Source organism: Garra rufa, chromosome 15 (assembly GCF_049309525.1).
Source record: "Garra rufa chromosome 15, GarRuf1.0, whole genome shotgun sequence".
Classification (NCBI taxonomy): Eukaryota; Metazoa; Chordata; class Actinopteri; order Cypriniformes; family Cyprinidae; genus Garra; species Garra rufa.
The window spans coordinates 33,325,646-33,353,034 of NC_133375.1; the positions used below are offsets into that span (position 1 = coordinate 33,325,646).

Genomic DNA, 27,389 nt, shown 5'->3' on the forward strand with positions numbered 1-27,389 from the left:
GAACGAACAATTAACAATACATTTATTACACTATTTATTCATCTTTGTTAATATTAGTTAATAAAAATACAGTTGTTCATTGTTCATGTTAGTTCACATTGCATTAAACTAATGTTAACAAGCACAACTTTTAATGATTTTAATAATGCATTAGTACATCATGCAATTAACATGAACTAAGATTAATAAATGCTGTAGAAGTATTGCTCATTCTTAGTTCATGTTAACTAATGTAGTTAACTAATGTTAACTAATGAAGCTTATTGTAATGGGTTACCAACATCACTTTCTCGATTGTTCATTTATAATATATTGTATGCATTAATGTTAACTTGTATAACTTGAAGTGTTACAAATGTATTAGTATGTGCCGAAATTAACTAATTAATTTAAGTAAATACAATACATTTTTACAGCATTTGTTAATATTAGTTCATGGTATTATCAACATTTATACATTTTAAAAATCAGAACTTGTTTCTATTAACCACTGTGAAATAACATGATCAGAATTGCAATTTTAACTCACTAACTAACATTAAAGAATAATTAATACTCAAATGTTTGTTCATGTTAACTCATTTATTACACCTTATAGTAAAGTTTTAACAGTATTTTTTTCATTGTCAGTTCTTGATACCTATTAACTACAGTAAAAAACTTAAATCTTGAGTGTTGCTTTTATTTATTTGTCATTTTAATAAGTCAAATGTGTAACACTTTACAATAAGGTGTCATTTTGTTAACATTAGTTAATGCATTAACTAACATGAACAAACTGAACTACATTTATTTCACTATTAATCTCTGTTAATGTTAATCAATAAAGGTATAGTCGTTAATTGTTCGTGTTAGTTCACAGTGCATTAACTAATGTTAACAAACAACTTGTGATAATAATGCATTAGTAAATGCTAAAATTAACATTAACTAAGATTAATAAATGCTGTAGAAGTATTGTTCATTCTTAGTTCATGTTAATTAATGTAGTTAACTACATGTTAACTAATGAACCTTATTGTAACAAGTTATCAATACTTTTCCTATCCACTTTAACAAACACCTTTCTGAAATGTTCATTCTAACCTCACAAACTGACTCTAGTATTAACAACTTAAACAAGAATGTATTTATTTATTTATTTATTTTTAGCAGCTTTAAATGTTTCCAAATGCCACACTGGGGTCATTTCAGTGGGCAATCCCACACACATACGTATGTGAACATGGAGTGGGAAAGGGAAATTAATAATTCATGTGGTTGTAAGCAACATTGCCTCCAAAACCTGCAAGCAAATGATACTTCATTCTGTCCAGGAACCCATACAGGTCTTCAGGACTAATTACTTAATGAAAAAGCTCAAATTACCAGCTTTCTTCATCTGTGCCCCAGATCCACTCCGAAGTTCAGCTCCAAACTTTGGCATCACCCTCACTGACATCAGCACCCAATCCTGTGAAAACTGACACTACTATCCTGAAATCTAAACAACTTTACTCTTGAGTTTCAAGGCTTTTGTAATACTGGTTTAGGTGCATGTGCTGACAGAATGAAGAAAATGCAATACAACTGATTACATGTTATCTGGATTAAATTACATTTGAAAATACTCATAATCAGACTACAGTATTTTTATGGATAACATGATTGCATCTCCCTAAATCCTATTGTTCATCTTTTAAATTTACCTTTCTAAATTAGCCTACTGCTTATATACTCTCAGAAAGTCTTGTGGACATTCACACAACGATCAATCAGCATTTGACCACTGATTTACAAAAATCATTTCAGGTTTAAGAAGTGTTTCTGCACTGCATCAACTACTGAAGAACACATTGATTTTAATTTTAATTATCTCTCTGTAGGTTATTTAACCATGTCTTTGAAAAGCTTTTGTCTCTCAAAAATATTAAAATGCATAAATTCATAACCCCTTTTGTCATAATCCTCTTTCACCTAATATATTTACTTGAAGTACCACTGAGATTTTAAAATGAAATATTCAAATTAAGTATCACATTTGCATGTTCATTGGTTTTCTGATGTTGGTTATGATCACATGACATACAGGTAAACAAATACAATTTTCATTTTTTTTAGTTTGTGTTTTGTTTTGATTGATTTCACAGTGACTCACTTTAAAATGTGTATGATTTAATTAATTATTAGCTTTTGCACTTAACTCAAACCCCCTGTAGTTCCTTCACAAACCCCTTGATGTAATATAATGTTTAATGCACTTCATGTTGTTAATAACAATAAATGAAATAGGTTTTCTAAATCTTTGTATTTTTATATCAATGTGGTGCAAGCTTATTCTGTTTAAATCAATGCAATAAATGAGATGGGTCAAAGGTAATCTAAAAGTACTCTGATTATATTACCTAAAATGTGTAATATAATGGATTACGTTATTAACAATAATTTTTGTCATGTCATTTGGAATCAGTAACAGATTATAAATTGTTAGTAATCTACCCAGATCTGATTTATTAAATTGTTTTATTTCAACTGATGTGCATTTATTCTCTGATCTTTTTGCAGGACACTTGGAGATGCATAACAACCTGGCCATCAAAGTGATCTATTAAGATGGGATATGTGATCAGCTCACATTATTATATATGCCTTCAGTTATTATTTCCATCTTTATTAACTGATTACAATTTGTCGTTTTCATTTTATGGTATTAAAATGGCCAACCTTTAGTTGCCGATACATATCACGCAAAACAACTTACTGCGTGAACAATTCACCTTGACCAACTTCCTATAAAAGCCATGAGTATAATGTTGCCAGATCAGGACTGTGATTTCAGTATTCCTAAATCACCTTTATCGAGGATCAAACCTGCAGGGTTTGTGTTAGCAACCTAGATCCCACACCATTAAGCCATTACCACCTTCAGAGTAGATGGACGATTTTTATTTATTAATTTAAGAATTAGATTTTGAGGTAATCGGTCGAGCTTCCGTCCAAATTGTAATCTGTCGATAATTAGGCTAACTAGAAGTATTCTTAAACAAACACTAATGTTTTCAGTGTTTATAAATCTAAAAGTGATAAACAGTCACAGTACTTCTCCCCCTTTACGCACACATCGCCCGAATCTGACCGCAATGGAATCGCTGGAGCAGCTTGCTGTTGCTATGGTTACACTCTCAGGCGAACACAACTTTTATTTGTTAGCTTTTGTTCGTTAGATGAAAAATGTATTTGAGCTAAGAGCTCCAACCTTTTGTTTCGATTTTCAAGCCTTAATTCGGGGGAGCGTCTGCTTTCCCCACACCCGCCTCAATTCGCAAGCGCGTACTGTGCACTTTTCTTAATATACTCATTCATATAAACACTTGGACTGTCACATGAAGGCGGGGCTCGCTGTAACTCCATAGTGACGTGATGAGGCTTGTCTTGGTCAAACCTACCAATGAAACGGGCCTTCTTGACTCCACCGGGGCTGCGCGCAGCGAAAGGGTGCCGGATCATTGCAACGCAAAGCGGCACTCCGCCGCAGGTGAGGCGGGGATGCAGCATCGCTACTCGGGAGCCGTCCATCAGCACCACCACCATCACCACCACCAACACGCGGAGCACAGGGGTGGCCCTACACAGACCGCAAACCCCTTGCCAAAACAGAGCCAAGAGAGCCTGCCCAGCCCTTTCAGTCAGGAAGCACCAGTCAAAAGCCAAGGGAGCAACCCAAGTCTCGCAGACTGTTCCAAACCCTCCCTAAGTCGGCAACAGAGTGTCGGAGGGGCTGCCAAAACTGCGAATTGCCAACAAGATCATTGTTCGTGCAGCTGCGGATTGCAAGAGCATCAACAGCTGTTGCAGCAGCAGCAGCATCATCACAACCCTCCACCTTCCCTCCAGCTACAGGTTCAGCAGCAGCGGCTGCTGAGGAGCAGCCTCCCCAACTGCTGCGTGAGGGGATCCGGGGAGCTGAGAAGCCAGCAGCCGTCTTTGCTGCAGCAGCAGCAGCAGCGTGACAACGACAGCCTGAGATCAGGCGAGCAGCGGAATCTAGCTCATCACGCCCGTGCGTGGACGCCTGATAGATGCCAGGGAGCCAGGAACTCCGTTTCGCCGCGGAGTAAAAGCAGCCCGCTGTCTTCTGACAGTCGCCTGTGGCTCGAGGAGAATAAACACAGACACGAAGGCTGTAAGGTAAGCCTGCATACACCGACTCTTTCGTGCGCATGAAATACGCATCGTTTGTGCATGCACTCTGTGAAGTTTATGCTTAACAGGTGGCCAGTTTTATCAATGCGCCCGATTACGCAGGCAGCGCAATACTGGGAGGTCATGCTTCAAATCGCTTGCCATTTTCAACATCAAAAATCGGCCGTGTAGATGCACAGGGCTGATTTGTAGTTGCTAGGTGTTGGTATTCGCGTTAACCTCGAAAGCATGGGAAGAAAGAACAGGCGGGGGTGCTTGCAACAGGCTGTCCATGATTCCCATGATGGCGTTTAATAGTAAGTAAGCGTTATGAAGCGTTCATTCATTCCTACACCTGCATCATTCATATGTAGTCTAGCTTTGAATATTTCTAACCTACCTCTTATCTTCTTGGAATTATTCTTGAAATCTATTTATGTGTTTATCTATTTGCATGTCAGAGTATTCGTCGGCTGAAAGGACCAGGGGCCAGAAAAGCAAGGCAGAAAGGCAAATCAGTGTCATTCATTCCTTGTGGGAGAGCCGACCCTGTTTCTGCCTCGCTGTTCCATTTTCTGCCTGTGCAAGCCAAGGGAAAGCCCCCCTGAGTGGCACTAACATGTACTTCAGGCCTGTATTATTCATGACGGGTTAGACATCACTGCCAGAACGGAGAGACATTAGTATCAGTTTAGTTCACAATGCACAGCAGATGGAGGTAAAACCCATCAGCGATCTCTTCCCATGAAATCTCCCATAAGTCTTTCCCGTTCTTTGCGTCAGTCTCTGTTTCTTTCTCCGCTTGACTGGTTGTTGTGTTTGACTGCATTGTGCTTGTGCTAAAAAAAGTGATTGTTCCACCTGTGGCGTTTGATTAATTTGTAATTTAATTCATTGTTTGATGCACAGGAAGTAAAACAACCCTGGGAGCTCTGAAAAACACATTTAATCGCTCTTTTAGGGAAAACCACATTTCTGCAGAATTCTCTCCATGGGGGGTAGTAATTATGTAAATATTTACGCAGAGTTTACAGTGAGGCTTCTTCTTGATTGTGCATGAGAGGGAGTTGAAAGCACTGGGATGTGCCGTGGATGTTGAGGGAATGACTGGTTCAGTATGAGCGAGCAGGCAGAGTGTAGAATCTCCGGGTGTTGTTGCTCTGCAGCTGGCGTTCTGCTGCTTAATCAAGGGTAATTTGTGGAGAGTATAATTGGCTGAGCTCTCTTGTCTTTGTGTGTATTCGAACTGAAACTGGCCGAGGGCTCTGCAATTTCTACGGTATGTGTGTTTGCGTCTACTGGAGCTATGTCAGACTATGTCAAACCCTGTTGCTGGGATAGTATCGATAATTTAAGGAATGGTTCATGGAAAAAAAAAAGGCTAAAATGTAATTCACTCTCAGGTCATCCGAGATGTAAATAAGCTTCTTTATTAAAAAACAGGTTTGGAGTAATATAGCTTTGCATCACTTGCTCACCAATGCATTCTCTGCAGTGAATGGGTGCCGTCAGAATTAGAGTCCCAAAAAAGTCCCAACAATCCACACGACTCTAAGTGAAAAGTGGTGTGTTTGAAATACACAAACTCACTAAAATGTTATTAATTTCAAATCAGTGCTTTTGGCTAAAATACAAGTGCATAATCCATAATAACATAATAATAAGCATGTAATAATGTAGTAAGCCTGATTTGAGTTATAATTCATGTCTGTATTACTGTATCGGGATGAGTTGCACACCAAAAGTTTTGGGATGGATGAATAAAGATATGTATGAGCAATAATAATAGTGAAATGGGCCGTTTTTTCTTATTACAGCTTAGAAAACTTGCTAGTGAATGGTTTTGAACTGGGTGTTCGTGTGATGCCATCGGCATGGCAGCTCCACACTCATTATTAAAATATTTAGGCCTAAATTTAATATTTGTTCATTTGAATTGCATATCCACCTCATTTTAACATTTATTTTAATTCCATGTAGAATTTCCAAGTGCATAATCCATAATAACGCTTCTTCTAGTGAAAAAGTCTTGTCTGAATCAAGAGAGAAATATGCATCAGGCACAGTTTACGAGCGAAAACAGTTCTAAACAAATATGTTGGAGGCATTTTGATGTGACAAGACAACAGGTGGATTTTTTCCACCGGAGAAAGAGTTACGGTCAATTATGATTTCGTATTTTGGACAGAAACTATGGTTTAAAGTCAAGATGCCATTATGATGGATTTGTTTATTACAAATGTGCAGCTTTTCACTTCACAAGATGTTGATTGATGGACTGGAGTCGTGTGGATTACTTGTGGATTGTGTTTATATCAGCTGTTTGGACTTTCATTCTGACGGCACCCATTTACTGCAGAGGATCCATTGGTGATTAATTGACGTGATGCTAAAAAATATCATCATGCAACATAAACTCATCATCATCTTTGATGGCCTGAGAGTGAGTAAATTCTCAGCAAATTTTTATTTTTTTGGGGTGAACTATTCCTTTAATAAAAGAAAATGTTCTGAAACTAACATACTCATACATTCCATACATACTACCAGTTAAAACCGATTTATCCATCTATTTTTAAATACCTGATCATTCTCTTGTTTTTTGTAGTGTGATAACAACTAACAAAAAAAAAACTGAGTTAAACTTTAAGTTGCCCTTGATGCAGTGCAATTATACATTTAGGTACTAAGTGATATTAATTTACAACAACTAGGAATAGGGAATTAGGAATAGGGTTGGTTGATCCACCTTTTTCTTCCTGTAAGAATGGGCACAGCCATTTCTAAATTTTGTGGGTCTGGCTTCCAGTCTCATCCTTGTCCAGCTATTTTTGTCTGTACAAAACAGCTTGTTTTTCTGCTTGATATTGCAAATTGGTGTGTCTTACTATGTTATTTTAATGTACTATCTTAATTATGAACACACTGGTTTGTATTGCAAACCATTTTACCATTTACTGCACGTTGTTATTCTTCTCATTGTTTCCTTATAGCGGATAATGAACCGGAAGTCTCACCCATAGGCTTACTTCCACGTTGAGAAAAAAGGTGGATAGTTAGCTTGTAATTGACCCTTTTACAGCTTGATTGACAGGCGATCTGACCAATCGTGACGCCCAATCCACCATTTTGTCCGACAAACAAATTAGACAGGAGAGTAGAATAACTTTGGTGGACTTAAGCTTGAAAAACTGTGTATTGACGTCTTTCTGCGGTTGAAATAAAATATGTTGAGTGGTCATTCATGTATATTTCATGCTGTAAATATGAAAAGACGATCAGTTCACATGCCTTGTGAACAGAGCCGATTCAGCGATGTCACAACACATTAAGAAACCACTAAACGTTATTTAAATTTTTTACAAAATGACAAAATTTTAAAGCTGAGACCTTGTTTCATACCAGAAGTAACCTGCTTTGTCTTGTCTGTCAGCGTGTTGTCAGTTTCCTCTTTGCTCCGCTATGTATTTTCCACTGCACGAGAACGTGATGTGAAGTGTGGGAGCAGCATTGTTTGTTGGACATAGCAACAGTAACTAAGAATTTACTGTTATCACTAAAGTAAGTACATAACATGCAACAAGGACACTGTAAAATAAAGTGTTACCAAAGACTATGATTCGGATACAGTGTTCTTGATTCTGCTGCTTTTGTTCTTGTTGTCCTTAGGCCCAAGAGAGCCCCTGCAGTTATTTGTGTGATAGCACACTAAATTTCACTTGGGAAACGATGAAAATGATGTTATAAAGTCAATTGCTTGAGGATGTAAATGCAGTCGTTTTAATCTATAATGCGGGAAACTGTTTTGCATGTGAAACAGTTTATTCGCTACTTTTCATGATACTGAAGTTGGCTGAACAATTCTCCCAGTATTCCTTGTTTCAACAGCATTGTTAGGTTATTGCTAATTGGTTACTAAGTTGTTCCTAGGCCATTGCTTGCTGCCTAGAAGCTACATTTTTTTATGTAATGGGCAGTTATCATTTATGTCTGTATTACTGTAGCGGGATGAGTTGCACACCGAAGTTTTGGGATGGCAGAATGGGCCTTTTTCTGTTATTACATCTCAGGAAAGTTGCTTGTGTTTGGGACTGGGTGTTTGTGTGATGCCATCAGCACTGCAAGTCTACACTCATTAGTTAAATATTTAGGCCTAAATTTAATATTTGTTTATTTGAATTGCATATTAACCTAATTTTTGCCATAAGAGCAGTTTCGGCTATTTGTAAATTTTATAGGTCTGGCTTAGGGATGGGCATTTCTGATCATATTTCATTTCGATTAATCCACAGGTTTGAGAAACGAGTACTCGATTAATCGGGGGTGGAGTTTAAGCAAGGGGCAGGGCGTTTGCGTCACAGGTATACAGTAAATATTTAAAAGAAATAACAGCATGAGGTGAAGCTGAAGCACTTTTTCTACATGACGCATTGTATATAAAATTAATCACATAGCCTAGATACATAAATATGTAAATGTTATATTACAAATTGTATTTATCTACACAAAATGCATGTGAGCTTGAACTACGTGCCAATGATAAAGTAGTGGATGTGCTTCTCCCGTTACTTTAAAACAACGGCAACTGAAGCCCCGCAAATTTTTTAGAGTCAATCGATCGTCATTTTCATGCTCGATCGTCGCTGATGGGTTTGAGTAATCGATTAATCGAGTACTCGTGCACATCCCTAGTCTGGCTTCCTGTCTCATTTAACGTCCAGCTATTTGTAGCTGTACAAAACAGCTTGTTTTGCTGCTTGATATTCCAAATTGGTATGTCTTACTGTATTATTTTAATGTATTATCTTAATTATGAACACGTTGGTTTAGTGCGAACAGTTGTGCCGTTTACTGCACGTTGTTACTCTTTTTGTTATTTCCCTATCGGCTAATGAACCCATAGGATTACTTTGATGTTGAAGAGTAAGATATATAGAATTTCCATCAGTTTGGATTATGCAGTAGTATTAATAAACAGAATGTTTTTAAACGCACAATAACAATGTTTATTTTATCATCAAATACATTTTTTTATTTTATCTTATAAATTCAACTTGTTTCAATCTAATTGTATAATACCATTCAAATACCAGTACATATGTGACCCTGGATCACAAAACTAAATAAGCTTAACTAAATTAATGAATAAATAAGCTTTCCATTGATGTATGATTTGTTAGGATAGGATAACAATTGGCCGAGAGACAACTATTTGAAAATCTTGAATCTGAGGGTGCAAAAAAAAAATCGAAATATTGAGAAAATCACCTTTAAAGTTGTTCAAATATCCTAATGATTTTTGGCATAAAAGAAATATCAATAATTTTGACCCATACAGTGTATTTTTGGCTATTGCTACAAATATACCTGTGCTTCTTGAGACTGTTTTTTGTGGTCCAGGGTCATATATGTGAAATTTAGGCCTTAATATTTTTCAGAATGATTTATAACATGACATTCAAAAAGTTCTGTGGTTCCCATGAGCAAACAGTGCAGATTTCTAATTGCAAATCGTTTATGATTCTACGTCAGCCAGGCAACAGGCATTGAGATGCTAACTGATAGCCTTCTCCAGTTATCATGGTTCAATCTACATAAAAATCACGACGGCTGAAACAAATGATATACAAATGTTTTTCTTATTTTGTCTCTTACATCATACAGGCCTTGAGGTGGTGCAAATTTATGCAACACGAGACGAGGGAAGATGTCTGGTTGTAAAGATCACATTTTGATAGTGGAGAGCAGTTAGAAAAGATATTCTTGAATAGCGGGATCTGTAATCAGCTCTCAGGTCTGCTGCAGACATTTCATTACAGAAAGAGACCTGAGGAACAGAGAGTCCGATGCCACATCTGAATGAGTGCAAATTCAATGTCAAAATAGATTTGCTAAATTGGATTTGTACGGACCAAAGCTTGCAGAGAGGGGAATGAAGGAGCAGGGGAGGGTGAAGTCTAAGGGCCCTTCAGCTTTGACACGCACAGGAGAGAATATTGGTTAATACGGAAAATTAGCGAAATGTGAAATTGTGAGGCTGAGACAATGAAAACGCCATTGCAACGTGGTACATTCTCAGCCTGTTGCATCAAAATGGAGATGAGCAGATGTTGTTTTTGTGACTGATGTACGATCGGTTTTGTAGACGTATCCCAAATCGGCATAAAATTGCTCTCGGAGCGTGCAGCTGTGTGTTTTAACGGACTCTTCAAGGTCACGCAAAGAATTTCCAGCTTTGTGCCTCTTTGTTGTTACAGCAGCTGTGCTGCCATTTATGTTGGAAGTTAGATAGTGGTGCATCCCACTGGAAAGAAAAATCACAAATGAGATCTCTGTAATAACCCAATTCTTTCTCTTGACAGCAATGTGATTAAATAGAGAGCAAATGGAGACTTTTGCTTAAAAATGCAGTAATCAATGTGCCTCCTCTGGAGTTTCAGAATAGATCAATGTCACTAACTGTGCTGAGATTTGCCAAGATACTAAGTCAGGGATTTCTCTATGTACTGTATTTATATTTTTGAAAAATGAGAACAGCTTAGAACATTTGGACTATATATATAGGGGTCAGTAATATTTTATGTTTGTTCTACTTTTTGAAATTGATCAAAAGTGACAGAAAAGACCTTTACATTGTTCCAAAAAAACATATTTAACATATATTTCTATATGTAACCCTGGACCACATTTACAGATAATTTACTCACCCCCTCTCATCCAAGATGTTCATGTCTTTCTTTCTTCAGTTGTAAAGAAATTATGTTTTTTTGAGGAAAACATTTCAGCATTTCTGCCCATATGGTGGACTTCTATGGTGCCCCGAGTTTCAACTTCCAAAATGCAGTTTAAATGCAGCTTCAGAGGGCTCTAAACAATCCCAGCCAAGGAAGAAGGGTCTTATCTAGCAAACGATTGGTTATTTTCTAAAAAAAACAATTTATAAACCTTTTAACCTCAAAGGCTCTTCTTGTCTAGCTTTGTGTGTATTCTGTGTATTCCAGTTCAAGACAGTCAGAGTATGTCGAAAAATTCCCATCTTATTTTCTCCTACAGCTTCAAAATCATCCTACATTGCTGTTTTACCTTTTTTTGTAAAGGGCATTTGATCTTCTTTGCACGTTTACGTTAGTCTGTACTTCTGCAGCAATGTAGTTCAATTTTGAAGGTGGAGGAGAAAGTGAGCCAATCCTTTCACTAGATAAGACCTTTCTTCCTCAGCTGGGATCATTTAGAGGCCTTTGAAGCTGCATTCAAACTGCATTTTGGAAGTTCAAACTCACGGGCACCATAGAAGTCCACTATATAGAGAATACCTGAAATGTTAAAAAAAAAAAAAATTCTTTACGACTGAAGAAAGAAAGACGTGAACATATTGAATGAAAAGGGAGTGAGTAAATTATCTGTAATTTTAAGTAATAGCTCCTTTTAAGTAGTATGGGTAAATATAATCGATTTTTCTTTCATGCCAAAAATCATTACGATATTAAGTAATGTTCCATGAAGATAGTTTGTAAATTTCCTACTGTAAATATATCAAAACTTAATTTTTGATTAGTAATATGCATTGCTAAGAATTTCAATGGACAATGTTAAAGACGATTTTCTCAATATTTAGGTTTTTTGGCACCCTCAGATTCCAGATTTTCAAATAAATGTATCTCAACCAAATATTGTCCTATCCTAAAACCAAACATCAGTGGAAAGCTTTTTTTATTTAACCTTTTTAGATAATGTATAAATCTCACTTTCAAAAAAATTACCCTTAAGACCAGTTTTATGGTCCAGGTTAAGTTATTAAGCAGCAAGTCAGCATATTAGAATAATTTCTGAAGAATCACGTGATACTGAAGACTGGAATAAAGGCTGCAGAAGATTCAGCTTTACCGTCACAGGAATAAATTTAGGAGAAACCTCAGGATAATGTCAATATTCAATGTTATTTTTTTTTTGGAACAGATTTTAGTATATTGTTCCCTTTTAACAGTTCCAGGAAGACTAATAACACAATTGACTACTGGCTCTCTCTAGACATTGATAGAAAAAAAGAGCTCATTTGGCAACTGGCAGACCATGCTGGCCTTGGAAAGAGTGGAAGTTTTGACAGGAGCTTTGCTATGTATTGCAATTGATCCCTGGAGCTCTTTCATCAGAGAGACAGTCGCTGCTTGTTGGAAAACAGTTCTGAACCTCTGGGTCTGTTTTATTATGTCTATTACTCCATTGTATTTTAAAGTAGCATAGGTACACATAAGTGGTACAAGGACAATTGATATATTTCTCTAAGCTAAAATAGCCTACAGTATTTCAGAGACATCTGTTAAATGAGAAGTTCTCCAAATGTGCTCCAAAGTTTGTGTGTTTTACAGTAAAGGTCTGAGTTCACACCACCAACTATATTTTAGCAATAACAGCACAGAGGAATAATTTCATTGGAACTGCTTTATAAACTTTTTTTCAGCTGATGAACAATAAAAGTTATTGACAGCTATTCAGAAACCATCCTTGAGCTTTTAAAGTGGCAGATGACATAACTGCAGTGTGTGCTTCTTGTAAACAGAACGTTATTGCATTGGTGTGGATACTAATATAGTTATCGTGAATGTTTTTGGACCTTAGTGTTTAATACTTCGGCATGTTTGCTTTTAGCAACACACTTTCATTACAAATCTAAAAAAAATTGTACAATATGATGACATTGTATATTGAAGTTAAGATTTTAGTATGAAAATGTTACAGTAATGGTTAGGTTTAGGTGTTGGGTTTTATTACATTTAGGTTTGGGTTTATTTTATATTGTGCGTTTTTTATGTTGTATTTTTTTTAACAAATTCATACAATTTTGCCATAATGTAGGAATTCTTTCAGCTTTTTATTAAACCAAATAGACTTTTAAAGGTTTAGTTCACCCAAAAATGACAATTCTGTTATTAATTACTCATCTTCATGACGTTCCAAATCCATAATACCTTCGTTCACCTTCGGAACACAAATGAAGATATTTTTGATGAAATTCGAAAGCTTTCTGACCCTGCAACTGACATGTTCAAGGCCCAGAAAGGTATTAAGGAGATTGTTAAAATAGTTCATGTGATATCAGTGGTTCAACCTTAATTTTATGAAGCTACAAGAATACTTTTTGGGTGCAAAGAAAACAAAAATAACGTTTTTATTCACCAATTTCTTTTCATCTTTGTCAGTCTTCGACAGGCGTTCACAAGAGTACTACGACAAAGACTTAAAGTAGTTAACTTTCAGAACAAAAATTTACAGATAGTTTACTCACCCCCTTGTCATCCAAGATGTTCATGTCTTTATTTCTTCAGTCGATAAGAAATTATGCTTCTTGAGGAAAACATTTCAGGATTTCTCTTTATATAATGGACTTCAATGGTGCCCCCGAGTTTGAACTTCCAAAATGCAGTTTAAGGCTATGTTCACACTTGCCGTCTTTTTTGACAAGAAAAAGTTGACAAGGGCGCTTTTTTAGTTACAAAAAAAAATTTGCCAGCGTTGCAGCAGAGGGCGTCTTTTTGTTGCTATAACAACAGCTGCAACAGTAGCCTATGTGTGGTGCAGAAATGTCGAGAAAAGAGGAAGCTGGCTCTTTTCTTTTTTGACATTTTTGCCTTTTATTTGATAGGACAGTATTTAAACAGGAAGCAAAGTGGGAGAGAGAGGGGGGATGGGATCGGGAAAGGTCTGCGAGCCGGGACTCGAAAAAGAGATGCCCGAAAACGCTCAAGAAGCCAATCGCTGCTGCGCGTTGGTTTTTAAGTTAGCGGTTAGCGAGGTGAATGTCGGTTCACAACAATAAAATAAAAGTCTAGCTGATGGCACCTTTCCTGTTTTTTCTTGTTGTTCTTGTTGTTATGGAAACGACAGGTCTGGCTACTCGCTTGTGATTGGTCAGCTGTCAAAAATCCACTTGACGTAGGGCGTTTTCTTCAGAAAAGTGGCGTTTAAAAAAGCGCTCAGGACTTTTTTGTTTACTCTATAGGGTTGTAAGACGCTGGCAGACACTGGCAGTTAAAAAAAAAAGACACCAAGTGTGAACATGGCCTAAATGCAGCTTCAAATGGCTCTAAACTATCCCAGCTGAGGAAGAAGGGTCTTATCCAGCGAAACGATCTGTCATTTTCTAAACAAATTCACTATTTATGTACTTTCTAACCTCAAATGCTTGTCTTGTCTATGTCTGTGTGAACTTTTTGTCCGTTTCAAGACAGTTAGGGTATGTCGAAAAAACAAATTTTCTCATTTTCTTCCCCAACTTCAAAATCGTCCTACATTGCTGCAGAAGTCCTAACCCAGTGTTTACAAAGTGAACGTGCAAAGAAGAGCAAACGCCCTTTACAAAAAAAAAAGTTAAAAGAGCGATGTTTCGATGACTTTGAAGTTGAAGATGAAAACGAGATAGGAGTTTTTCAACATACCCTAACTGTGACCCGGATTACACAGACTACGCATGTTCAACACAGAGACGAGACAAGATGAGCATTTGAGGTTAAAAAGTATATAAATCGTCAATTTGTTTTAAAAAATGACTGATTGTTTCACTAGATGAGACCCTTCTTTCTCGGCTGGGATTGTTCAAAGCCTTTTGAAGCTGCATTTAAACTGCATTTTGTACGTTGAAACTTGGGGGCACCATTGAAGTCCAATATATGGAGATAATTCCTGAAATGTTTTCCTCAAGAAACATAATTTCTTCACGACTGAAGAAAGACATGAACATCTTGGATGGCAAAGCGGTGAGTAAATTATCTGTAAATTTTTGTTCTGGAAGTGAACTAATCCTTTAAGGTTGAACCACTGATGTCACATGGACTATTTTAACAATGTCCTTACTACCTCTCTAGGTCTTGAACGTGTCAGTTATGTTGCTGTCTATGCAGGGTCAGAAAGCTCTCGGATTTCCTCAAAAATATCTTAATTTGTGTTCCGAAAATGAACAAAGGTCTGACGGTTTTTGAAACGAGATGAGAGTGAGTAATTAATGAGAGAATTTTCATTTTTGGGTGGACTATCCTTTTAAGTAACAAAATATATGCAAGTGTAACGAATGTAGATTTTATTGTAGTGTGTAGAATGTTATTTTTTATAAATAAGACTTTATTAAAAAAAAATCAGGCCTAATAGAAATATGTAGTATTGTAGTGTGTATTACAGTATACTAAATTAAATATTCAACGTGTTCCTAAAAGGGTACAGAGAGTACAAGAATGTACTTTTGGACAAGTTCCCACAGCCTGTTTGTGGAAAACAAACATAAAAAGTTAGGCAAACAAAAAGCTGGACAGAATATATATTCTTTGTTGCCATGTCAGCAGAAAGCCATGTTAAAGACTCCATGAGAACTGTCTCACATGAGGGGCCTTGGTAGAAATTTACATTTGGGGGACCTAAATGCTTATTTTTCTAGTCCTGAATGGTACTTGTAACCTCAGTTTTAAGCATCAGCGTCTAGTAGCAGTGTCTGCATAGATATAGTCACTACAGCAGTGCCGTAATATGGAGAAACAGATTTTTTCAAACAAAAGCAATGAAACTGTCAATTATGCTGAGGAGGATGACGGTTCAACCAGTGATTTTGGATGTAACGTGGTCTTTACGAAGGTTCAGCTAAATCAGCAAAACCAGGTTTGTGACAGGAACTAGCTTTGGTTACCTATGCCTAATCAGCAGTGTGTTAGATATGTTTGTATATGTATTCAGTACTATTTTCAAAGCAGCTGTCGTTACTCTCACTTCCAATCCATCGGTGTCTCTCTAGTCGGTTAGAAATGTGGGTCTACGTTGTGCGCTGCCTATCAGAAAATGACATTACAGAAGTAGGTCTCTGCAAATGAGTTGGCATTGTGTCAGCCCAGCAGCAGCAGCAGCTAGATAACAGAAACTGATCCTTATTGCCACGAAAATTAGAACAGTGTAAATTCAGAATAAAAAATTCAATTCTGAGATCATTTAATAATGTGAGATTGAGCTTTTTTGTATCATCTTCTTAAGCATTATCGCAAGTATTTTGCTGCATTTACTAATCTGTAATAGAATTAGGTGAAATATTCACTAATTTCCAAACGCTGTAAAGAAACCTTGCAGGTTCCCATGCTTTCAAGGTTACAGCTTTTTTATTTTTACAGATTTCTTTTTTCTTTAAGTCATTTCAATATTTTCCTAAGGTTCATTGATAATGTTAATGTTGTAATGTAATGATAATGTAATTTATTTCTGCGATGACAAAGCTGAATTTTTCATTCCGCCAGTCTTCTTTGTAATATCCTGATTTGGTGCTAAAGAAACTTATTATGATTATTGTTAAATATAGTTGTCCTGCTTAATATTTTTTGTAAAAACTATATATTCTATTCAGGTTCATGTAGATGAATAGGAAGTTCAAAAGGGTTTAGTTTTTAGGATTAGTTTCTATCAAAATGATATTATATACTGGCCATCAGCTGTTTTTTATTAAAAAAGTTCAGTGATTTACTTTTTTAAATACTTTTTTTTCAAGAAGTCTCTTCTGCTCACTGAGCCTGTATTTATTTGATCCAAAGTACAGCAAAAAAGTACAATTTAGAAATATTTTTACTATTTAAAAGAACTGTTTTCTGTTTGAATATTTTTTTAAATGTAATTTATTCCTGTGATTTCAAAGCAGAAAATTTTTAGCATCATTGCTATTATATATATATATATATATATATATATATATATATATATATATATATACTGACTCTAGGATTTACATGGTATAGTGTATAGGCCTGGTTTCATAGACAGGCTTTAGCCTAAGCCAGGATTAGGCCATAGTTCAATTAAGACATTTAAGGTAATTTTTATAAACATGCCTTAGAAAAAAAACATTACTGGTATGCATCTTGAGACACAACAAAGGTGCTAGTATATTTTAAGATCAGTCAGGGTAAGTTTCTGTCAGTTGAAACAGCTCAGGCTTACATTTTAGTCTAGAACTAGCCTTAAGCCATGTCTGTGAAACCAGGGAATAATGTAACAAAACATTTTTTTTATTTCAAATAAATGTTGATCTTTGGATCTTACTATTCATTAAAGAATCCTGAAAAAATGTACTCCACCTTTTAAAATATTGATAATAATAATAATAATAATAATAATCATAATAATAATAAGAAGAATGATAATAAATGTTTAATAAATGTATTTGAACAGCAAATCAGCATATTAGAATGATTTCTGAAGGATCATGTAACACTGAAGACTGGAGTAATGATGCTGAAAATTTAGCTTTGATTACAGGAATAAATTACATTTCAAAATACAATAGTAAAAATATGTCAAAATTTTATTGTTTTTGTACTTTGGATCAAGTAAATGCAGGCTTTGTGAGCAAAGGAAACATCTTGACAGGCACTCCTGTTTTAAGAGAGTTACACTGGCCTCCGGTTTCTATAGGATTGATTTTTTAAGATAGTATTATTTGTTTTTAAAGTCTTTCATGGTACAGCACCATCATATATAGCTGATCTGATCCAGGTGAAAAAATCAGAAAGAATGTTACATTAGGAGTCATTGAGTCTTTTAGTAGTCCTGCGGACGTATCGGAAAACAAGAGGAGACCGCTCATTTGCTGCCGCTGCTCCTAGACTGTGGAATGGTTTACCCCGGTATATCCAGCAGTGCACCACTCTTAGAGAGTTTAAGCAACATTAAAAATCTTACTTTTTTGTGGTGGCGTTTTAGCATTCATGAGTGCAGTGTCAACGGTGAAAGGGGTTTTTAATTGATTGTTTTAATGAACTTGAGGTTGAAAGTCTGATAGTGTATATTTCACATTTTAAAATTTTTTAGTTTTTCTTTATGTGATTCTTTTATATAAATTAACCTGTTACATTTTTCTTAAAATAAACAGTTGATTTCACACAACCGAAAGAATTTTCAGTAGTCCCAGACAGTAGACGGTGCTCCTCCCACATGCATTATGAATGCGATAGATACTGGCATTTATAATGTAATTTTCTAAAGAAATGTCCATTAAATCAGTATGATACCATTGTTGCGATCCGGCCGTGCTCTCCTCCTCAGCCAGCACACAAGCTCACACAAAAGACACTGATAAAATCTATAAAATATCTTCTCATTTCTGGCAGGTGAATGCGGATGCCAACAGGCTGAGCCATGCTGGATCGCGGCCTTCCCTGTCCCACGGCGGCCCACAGTATCCTCAGATAGCCATGAACAGCTGCAAGTACAATGGGGGCATAGTCAGACCACTCGGCAGTCTGGGGGCGTCCCGGAGGAACCTAGCAGAGCTGGACTCTGAGACACAGCCTTTGCAGACCCTGCACACTTCCGGCCTGGAGGTGGTGGTCTCCAAAGGGAACGGGGAAGACCCTAGTAAGCAGTCCAGCGAGAACCTGGTCAGGCAAAGACCATGCAGCGCTCCGCATAAGAAGAACAAGGACATTGGCTATAAGCTCGGACACCGGAGGGCGCTGTTCGAGAAACGCAAGCGCCTTAGTGACTACGCCCTGATTTTTGGAATGTTTGGGATTGTTGTCATGGTGACGGAGACGGAACTCTCCTGGGGAGTTTATACAAAGGTAAATGAAACTGATATGTGTGACCCTCGACCACAAAACCAGTCATAAGGATCAATTCTATGAAACTGAGATTTATTCTGAAAGAATAAATAAGCTTTCTATTGATGTATGGTTTGTTAGGATAGGACAATATTTGGCCGAGATACAACTATTAGAAAATCTGGAATCTGAGTGCACAAAAAATCTAAATATTGAGAGAATCGCCTTTAAAGTTTTCCAAATGAAGTTCTTAGCCATGTATATTACTAATCAGAAATTAAGTTTTAATATATTTATGGTAGGAAATTCACAAAATATCTTCATGGAACAGGATCTTTACCTAATATCCTAATGATTGTTAGCGTTAAAAAATTATTTGACCCATACAATGTATTGTTGGCTATTGCTACAAATATACCCTTGCTACTTATGACTGGTTTCGTGGTCCAGAGTCACATTTTTGAGTTTTGAATGGCCTCAAAGAGTTTTCTGGACACTTAAAGAGATAGTACACCCAGAAACCAACACTGTGTCATAATTTACTCACCTTCATGTTGTTCCAAACCTGCGTTAATTTCCTCCTGCTGAAGATGCTGATATTTAGTTGATGTTTTAGTATTTAAAATGTATTTTTGGCCATACAATGGAAATCAGGGGGAAGCTAGGAATAATACTATTAGCTAAAAGCTTAAATGAAAATGATAAATATTTCCTTGGCAACTAATTGTGTAACTAAAATGTGAAATCAGAGGGTTACACCTGTCAGCATGAAATAATAGATATTTCAAATGTGATTAACAAAATGCTACAACTTAAAGCAAATTGAAAATATAAAAATAGATGTTTGTATTAATACATACTGTAATTGTATAAAAATAATACTAAAACAACAATCAAAACGTAAACACATTTTTTTTTTTTTTTTTTTTTTTTTGCTTTGAAGTGACATTTCAAACCTCTAAGTCCTTTGTTCATCTTTGGAAAACATATTAAGATATTTTTGATGAAATCCGAGAGCTTTCTGACCTGCAAAGACAGCAATGCAACTACTAGGCCCAGAAAGGTAGTCAAAACATCATTATAATAGTCCATGTGATCAGTGGTTCAACCATAATATTATGAAGTTACGAGAATACTTTTTGCTCACAAAGAAAACAAAAATAATGACTTCATTCAACAGTTTCTTTTGTCAGTCTTTGACAAGAGTATCATGACTGACACGGAAGAGAAGAAATTGTTGAATAAAGTCATTTTTCTTACTACCTTTATGGCCCTTGAATGTTTCAGTTGCATTGCTGTCTATGCAGTGTCAGAAAGCGCTGGGATTTCATCAAAAAACTCTTAATTTGTGTTCTGCAGATGAATAAAAGAATGTCATGAGGGTGAGTAATTAATGATGGTATTTTCATTTTTGGGTGAAATATTCCTTTAAGAAGTTTAACCTGCTTCTCCAAGAAAACCCATTGTCTTGTAAAAATAGGATTGCTGTACATAGTCTTCTTCAACAGGGCAGTGATGTATCATATGTTAACCTCTGCTAGGTTAACTTTATACATTTAATTTCATCCTTAGTATTTGATTCATACCATGTAATTAAAAGCTGCAGCATATTGAAGTCTGCAAGTGATCTATTTATGACCGTTTAAAGACACTAAAGGATAAATTCATCAATGGCATTGGCTACTTTGTGCGCACTTCCTTAATGGATAGAAGCATCAAAGAGCATCAATCAATAAAATCTTCATAGCATGCTCTTGATAATTACATCATTTGTAATTTTTTATATATAAGTATTTTCACACTTTTATCACAAGGTATATAGCTTTTTTTTTTTTAAAAAAGGATGTGAATGAGCTAATAGGCCTTACCCTTAATTATTTCCTTACTTAGTTATTTTAGAGACCTTAAAGGGCAAAGCTATGGAAAGAGCACTTAGAGCTGTACCTTTAAAAATGCCGTTTTTGCCATAAAGTAAAGATGATGATAGTATATTATCACTAACGACATCTTGTCACGAGACAGTAGGCCATCGGTCAGCGCAAAAATTTTGTTATTGGTTTGCTGGTCTTACAGTAGTTGGTTTGACCTTTAAAATCATTGCCTGCAAGCTGTCATTCTCATATGGTACTACAGTAAATCTGTTTGTTGATTCTTTTGGCCTAAGTGAAACTCTGGCCCTGAAGTTAGTTAGACAATCCCTGGAGTGGAGCTTTCTTTTTTTACCTTCCCCTAAAGCATAGTTTGATGCCTTAGCCAGCACATCATGTTCCAGTGTATCAGCAGAGTCAGACAGGTTTAATGAGCTCCAATTGCACTGATCTCATAATGAGGATTGTCATCCAGAGAGAAAGAACAAGAGCTAAGATTGAGGGACAGAAACAGAAAGACATGATTGTTGTTAGTTCCTCTTCTAGTCAGGGTTGTGTGTGAGGGGAAAAAGTCAATACTGTATATATGGATTTACTTTGTGTTGTAAAATCAGTATTAGCTACATCTGTTGGAATTGGTTAGTAATATAAGCTATGTTTCCCTTCTGAAAAAAATCACAGCCTCCACAGCTGGTTTAAGACTAGCTCAGTTCTGTTCCTAGAGGTCTACAGTACCTACCTGCAGAGTTCAGTTCCAGTCTTGGTCAAATACAACTTCCTGAAGATCTTAAAAGGGTCCTATTATGCCTTTTCACTTTTTGAATTTTAGCCAGTGTGTGGTGTGTATGTTTGGGCATAAAAAAACATCTACAAAGTTACAGTTCTCAAAGTCCACTCCAAAGGGAGATATTTAGTTTTTTAAAAATCCCTTTCCAAGAACTACAACGAACGGCTCCTTTGGACTACAGCGTTTGTTTTCCGGATGCTATGATGTCGCGGTCTATTAGGATATCATTCAAATAAATCCCGCCTACGGAAATTTGAATCGTTGGCGGGTGGGGAGGGACGAGGTGGAGGATTCGCCTAACTTTAGTGATGTAGCATGGACAGCCACTTCTGGGATGCTTCAGCGAGCCGCAGGGTGGCTCGTATAAATGCGAGCATTGACTAAAGTGCTCGCGAACTGCTCCGGTAGCTGTGGTGGAGCCGCGCTGTTGACGTGTGCAGTATAGAGGGTCGAAACACATGTGGAGCAAGTGGCTGATGTAAACAAAAGCATTGACTAGATTGATGATCATCGGTTGCCGTTACGGAGCAACGCCATAGACGTGTGCAGTGTGTGGTGCGCTATTTATTCATCATACAGTGCAGATAGCTTCACTAGCCTTATGCTGGAGCTGGCTCCATGCATCCTAGGTGTATATGACTTCCTTCTTTCAGATGAATGCAATCGGAGTTATATTAAAAATAATCCTGGCACTCCCAAGCTTTAGAACGGCATACACTGAACAGTATAGACAAGTGTTTCTTTCCATCAGTCCAAAACAAATCGATCCATAATAAAAAGTGCCTCACATGGCTCCGGAGGGGTCAGTAAAAGCCTCTTCTAGTGATCCAAAGAGTTTTTGTAAGAAAAATATCCATATTTAAAATGTAATGCTGATGATACACTGGGCAGCTTTTTAAACAATGTTGCCAGGCAACTTTGGCAAATGTTGCCATTAAAGGGCAGCCAGGTGAGACGACTGATCTAAATTTTTCAAACAGAAATTTGTTACCCATTCTCAGTGGGAAAGTGCCCAAGCAATATTGCTCAAAAAAAGTTGCTCGATTAAATTGCTCAAAAAGTTGCCCAGTGTATCATCAGCCTAAGGAACACTTTAATCTAGCTCGCACAATTGTACACGGAACTTGCTACTTTGGGAAGGGGCATGGCAGGACTGAAACGCTGTCTAAGCTGTTCGCCAATTGCAATGCAGTGGGACTGCTAACCAATCACAACACATTTCGTTTTTCGGAAGGCAGACCTTCATCAAACACGGAAATTATCAAGCCATTTGTGCCAGCCTGGGAAGAAAGTTATTGTAAATTATGTGAAAAAAAATTTCAAACCACCAAGCATGAGAGCATGTTCTAGTGCACCCCCAAAACAAAATAAAGACTTTAAAAGAGCATAATAGGACCCCTTTATTTATCTGGTTGAGTTGTGTTTGATCGCTGAACAGGAAGGTAGATCTCCAGGAACAGGATTGGATACCCCTGGTCTAGCTTCAAACTTCTAGATTGACCAAAATCCATCTATACCAAACAGACCAGGTTAAAGGGAACCTTGGGTATTATGACATTGTATGGCTTAATATAACATAAATGATGTCTCCTACTGAAATATGAAGTAGAAAACCCATTAATATTTGCGCTATTTAACCCCTTAGCTCCTTAGCCCCTTATATTTTGGACTATTTTTACACAACACAACTCCGAATACACAACTCAGAAAATAAAATACTAATACGATGATTACAGCTGCTGAAAGAACTGGATATAAACAGGCTCAAACCAAATTCTGTACCATTGATTTTCCCCACAAAGAGTCTAAAATCCCTGGATATCGTGTGAAATCCGCTCTGAAAAACTACTTTAATGGCTGCGGCATCATGACAAGCGTTGGCATGTTCACTGCAAAAAAAAGGCTTATTTTACTCTGTGTTTTTGTCTTGTTTCTAGTCAAAGTATTTACAAATTCTTAAATTAAGATGCATTTACTAGCAAAATGAAATAAGATATCTGCCAGTGGGGTAAGTAAGATACTCTTGAGTTAAGAATATATTTTACTTACCGCACTGGCAGATTATTTTACTATTTTCCAGGTGGAAAAATAAATTAAGTGCATTTTGCATAAAACAAGATTAAATATCTTATGTCATTTTGCTTGTCTATTTTTAGATATTTTGACTAGAAACAAGACAAAAATACTTAAATAAGCCATTTTTTGCAGTTTTTACATTGTTTCTAAGTTCTTTCAGTAGCTGTGGTCTACTAAAAGCCTCAAAGGCATCAGGGCTAAAGTGGAGAGAACAAAGACGCAGGTCTTTAGGAAGTTTTATGCCATGCAATTCTTAATACCCAGGGTTTAAGATGTAAACCTGGCCAGGTCTGTCATCTGGTTATAGAGGGATTTTAGGCACTTTTCAGTTGGAGCTTAAGGCCTGCCAGTTCACCTTACACTCTTAAAAATAAAGGTGCTTTAATAGTTTCTTCATAACGATGCCATAAAAGAACCATTTTTGGTTCCACAAAGAACCATCAAAGGTTGTTTAAAGAACCATCTCTTTCTTTACCTTTTTAAGGTGTTAAAGTACTTTAACACCTTAGCATTTCTGTCAAACATTTGCAAAACGTTCTGCGGATGGAACGTTGGAATGCTAAGGGGTTAAAAGACTAAGTTGTTACAAAAACCTACTGCTTCAACAAGAATGTGAGTTTACATGCTTGACTATTTAGCTATGAAAATTAAGCATGGTTTTACTACAAATAAAACCAAAAAAACATGGTTACCATGGTATTAATCATGTTTTTGCTACACAATTATCATGGTTTAACCATGGTATTTGTAGTAAAACTGTGGTTATACAAATGGTAATCAGTACGCTAGAAAAACATCATTAATAATTTTTGTAAGTGATCTGCTAAACTGTTGTAGTCTTGTGGCAACTTCTTCTGATCAGCTTAGCAACATTTAAAAAAATGCTTCAAATCTGGTTTGAAAGTAGGACTGTGTGTCAGACCCACACAGATCTTTTTTTACTCTTAAATCAAGTACTTGTATTCCAAAAATGTAATTCTTGGAAGAATCCATAACTTGAAATTGCTAATACTAATTGCTAAAAACTGTAACTCTCTATCCATCTTATTCTTCAACACCGAAGTAAGCCTATGGGTGAGACTTCTGGTTCATTAGCCGCTATAGGGAAATAACGAGAAGAATAACAACGGGCAGCAAATGGTAAAACTGTTTGCACTACAAACCAGTGTGTTCATAATTAAGATAATACATTAAAATAATATGGTAAGACGCACCAATCTGCAATAAAAATCAGCATAACTAGCTGTTTTGTACTGCTAAAAATAGCTGGACGCAGATGGAAACCATAAAATTTACAATGGCTGCGCCCGCTCTTACGGGAAAAAAAGGGTGGTTAAAGATAGCTTTCATGCATCGGAAATAAAAATTAATGAACCCTACAAAGTTAAAACTCCACAAGCTGCTTTATGCTTCATCTAGCACATGTACAAGTCTCTCACACACATAAATTGTTTTTGTATATCCCTTATAAATATATTTACTAATATATATTTACATTGTGGACGACACTTTTATCCAAAGCAACATACAGTGCCGGAAATATGTATGTTTTATTGTTTTCTTATTATGTATGTTCTCTGGGAATCATATTCACAAAAAACAGCTAAGCTGCAAGAACATAAAAATGTAAACTAATGTTGTTGTTCTTCTTCTTGTTTTTTCAATGTCTCTACAGGAATCCTCATATTCATTTGCACTGAAATGCCTTATTAGCCTCTCCACTGTAATTCTCCTCTGTCTGATCATTATGTACCACGCACGAGAGATTCAGGTAAGTAGCCGACTCAGCCTTGGAAGCCATAAACAAGAGTAGAGATTGAGACAGGAGCCTAAAAGATTACAGAGGAAGCACTTATGCCAATTCCTAATGACTTATAGTAGCAGCAGAACGAAAATTTCTCCTGGCTTTTTGTTGCCTGAGATCTGCATTTGGTGTCTCTGCTTTTTTACCTATCCATTAAGAGGTCTTTATAGAGAAGACACTGATTTTGATTAATGATGGTATTACAAGTGGGGCTTATGGCTAATAGATGTAATTTAATACAGGCCTGTCAATCAGTTGCTTTGTGAGCATTATTTAATGACTTGGAACATCAGATGATGGTCAAATTACTGAATGGATAAACAATTAAAAAACCTTTATTCCTGATTGCAGATTGTGTACATTACAATCAATAAAACAAGAGAATAAATCCACATTATAGTCATAATGAGACATCATATATATATATAGGCACAGTTAAGGTCAGAAGTTTACATACAACTTGCAGAATCTGCAAAATGTTAATTATTTTACGAAAATAAGAGGGATCATACACTTATTTCGTACTACCTGAATAAGATATTTCACATTTTGAAGGATGTTTACGTATAGTCCACAAGAGAAAATAATAGTTGAATTTACAAAAATGACTCAAAAGTTGACATATGCTTTATTCTTAATTCTGTGTTGTTACCTGAATGATCCACCGGTGTTTTTTTGTTTGTTTGTTTGTTTAATGATAGTTGTTCATGAGTCCCTTGTTTGTCCTGAACAGTTAAACTACCTGCTGTTCTTCAGAAAAATCCTTCAGGTCCCATAAATTTTTTGGTTTTTCAACATCTTTGTGTATTTGAACCCTTTCCAACAATGACTTTATGATTGTGAGATGCATCTTTTTTACACTTAGGACAACTGAGGGACCCATATGCAACTATTACAGAAAGTTCAAACGCTCACTAATGCTTCAGAAGAAAACACCAATGCATTAAGAGCCAGGGGATTTTGGATTTAAAGATCAGGGTAAAGTGAACTTATTTTGTCTTCTGGGAAGCATGTAAGTATCTTCTGTAGCTTCTGAAGGGCAGTACTAAATGAAAAATTAAAATATGATATTTAGGCAAAATAAGAAACCTTACAAGAAACATTTGAACCTTCTGTAATAGTTGCATATGAGTCCCTCAGTGGTCCTCAGTGTGAAAAGATGGATCTCAAAGTATTTTTTTGTTGGAAAGGATTCAAATACACAATGTCGACAAACCAAAGAATTTTTGAGACCTGAAAGGTTTTTATGAAGAACAGCGAGCAGTTTAACTTTTCAGGACTACATATATAGGACCATTCAATGCCTTAAAATTTCTTGTTTCTGTCCAACGTTTAGCTCTTCATGGTGGACAATGGAGCAGACGACTGGCGGATAGCCATGACGTACGAGCGTATCCTCTTCATCGTTTTGGAGCTGCTGGTGTGTGCCATCCACCCCATTCCAGGTCAGTACGTCTTCACCTGGACGGCCCGCCTGGCTTTCACCTACACCCCGTCTGTGGCGGATGCAGACGTGGACATCATCCTCTCCATCCCCATGTTCCTGCGGCTGTATCTGATCGGCCGGGTCATGCTCCTGCACAGTAAGCTCTTTACGGACGCCTCGTCACGCAGTATCGGAGCCCTCAATAAGATCAACTTTAACACACGCTTTGTCATGAAGACTTTGATGACTATCTGCCCAGGCACAGTCCTGCTGGTTTTCAGCATATCATCATGGATCATTGCTGCCTGGACTGTGCATGTCTGTGAGAGGTGAGATAAACCTTTGATTTCTTAAGAAACACTGTTTGTACCTGGAGTATTAAAGGAATATTCCACCCAAAAATGAACTCAGCTCTCATGTTGATCCAAACCTATATAACTTTCTTTTCTTTTGGTAACCCTTTACAATAGTTTTCCATTTGTTAAAGGATTAGTTCACTGCAGAATTAAAATTTCCTGATCTTTTACTTACCCCTATGTTATCCAAGATGTTCATGGCTTTCTTTCTTCAGTCGAAAAGAAAGGTTTTTAAAGAAAACATTTTAGGATTTTTCTCCATATAGTGGATTTCAGTCAGTGGGTTGAAGGTCCAAAGTTAAGTTTCAAAGGGCTCTAGCCGTAGTCTTTTTCTAAAAAAAAAAAATATATAC

General features: G+C 36.5%; 1 protein-coding gene across 2 annotated transcripts in view; it reads left to right on the forward strand.

Moving 5' to 3' along the window:
• The first annotated feature begins 3,399 nt into the window (after nucleotides 1-3,399).
• kcnn1b (potassium intermediate/small conductance calcium-activated channel, subfamily N, member 1b) overlaps nucleotides 3,400-27,389 on the forward strand; it is a 58,482-nt gene continuing 34,492 nt past the window's right edge. The window contains exons 1-4 of one of the 2 annotated variants that reach the window (XM_073818961.1): nucleotides 3,400-4,167; nucleotides 18,288-18,740; nucleotides 25,126-25,221; nucleotides 26,591-27,009. In XM_073818961.1, the coding sequence (XP_073675062.1) occupies nucleotides 3,400-4,167; nucleotides 18,288-18,740; nucleotides 25,126-25,221; nucleotides 26,591-27,009 (1,736 nt within the window). Of the gene's footprint in view, nucleotides 4,168-18,287; nucleotides 18,741-25,125; nucleotides 25,222-26,590; nucleotides 27,010-27,389 lie in introns of those variants that run through there. The other variant, XM_073818962.1, reaches the window with a different exon arrangement.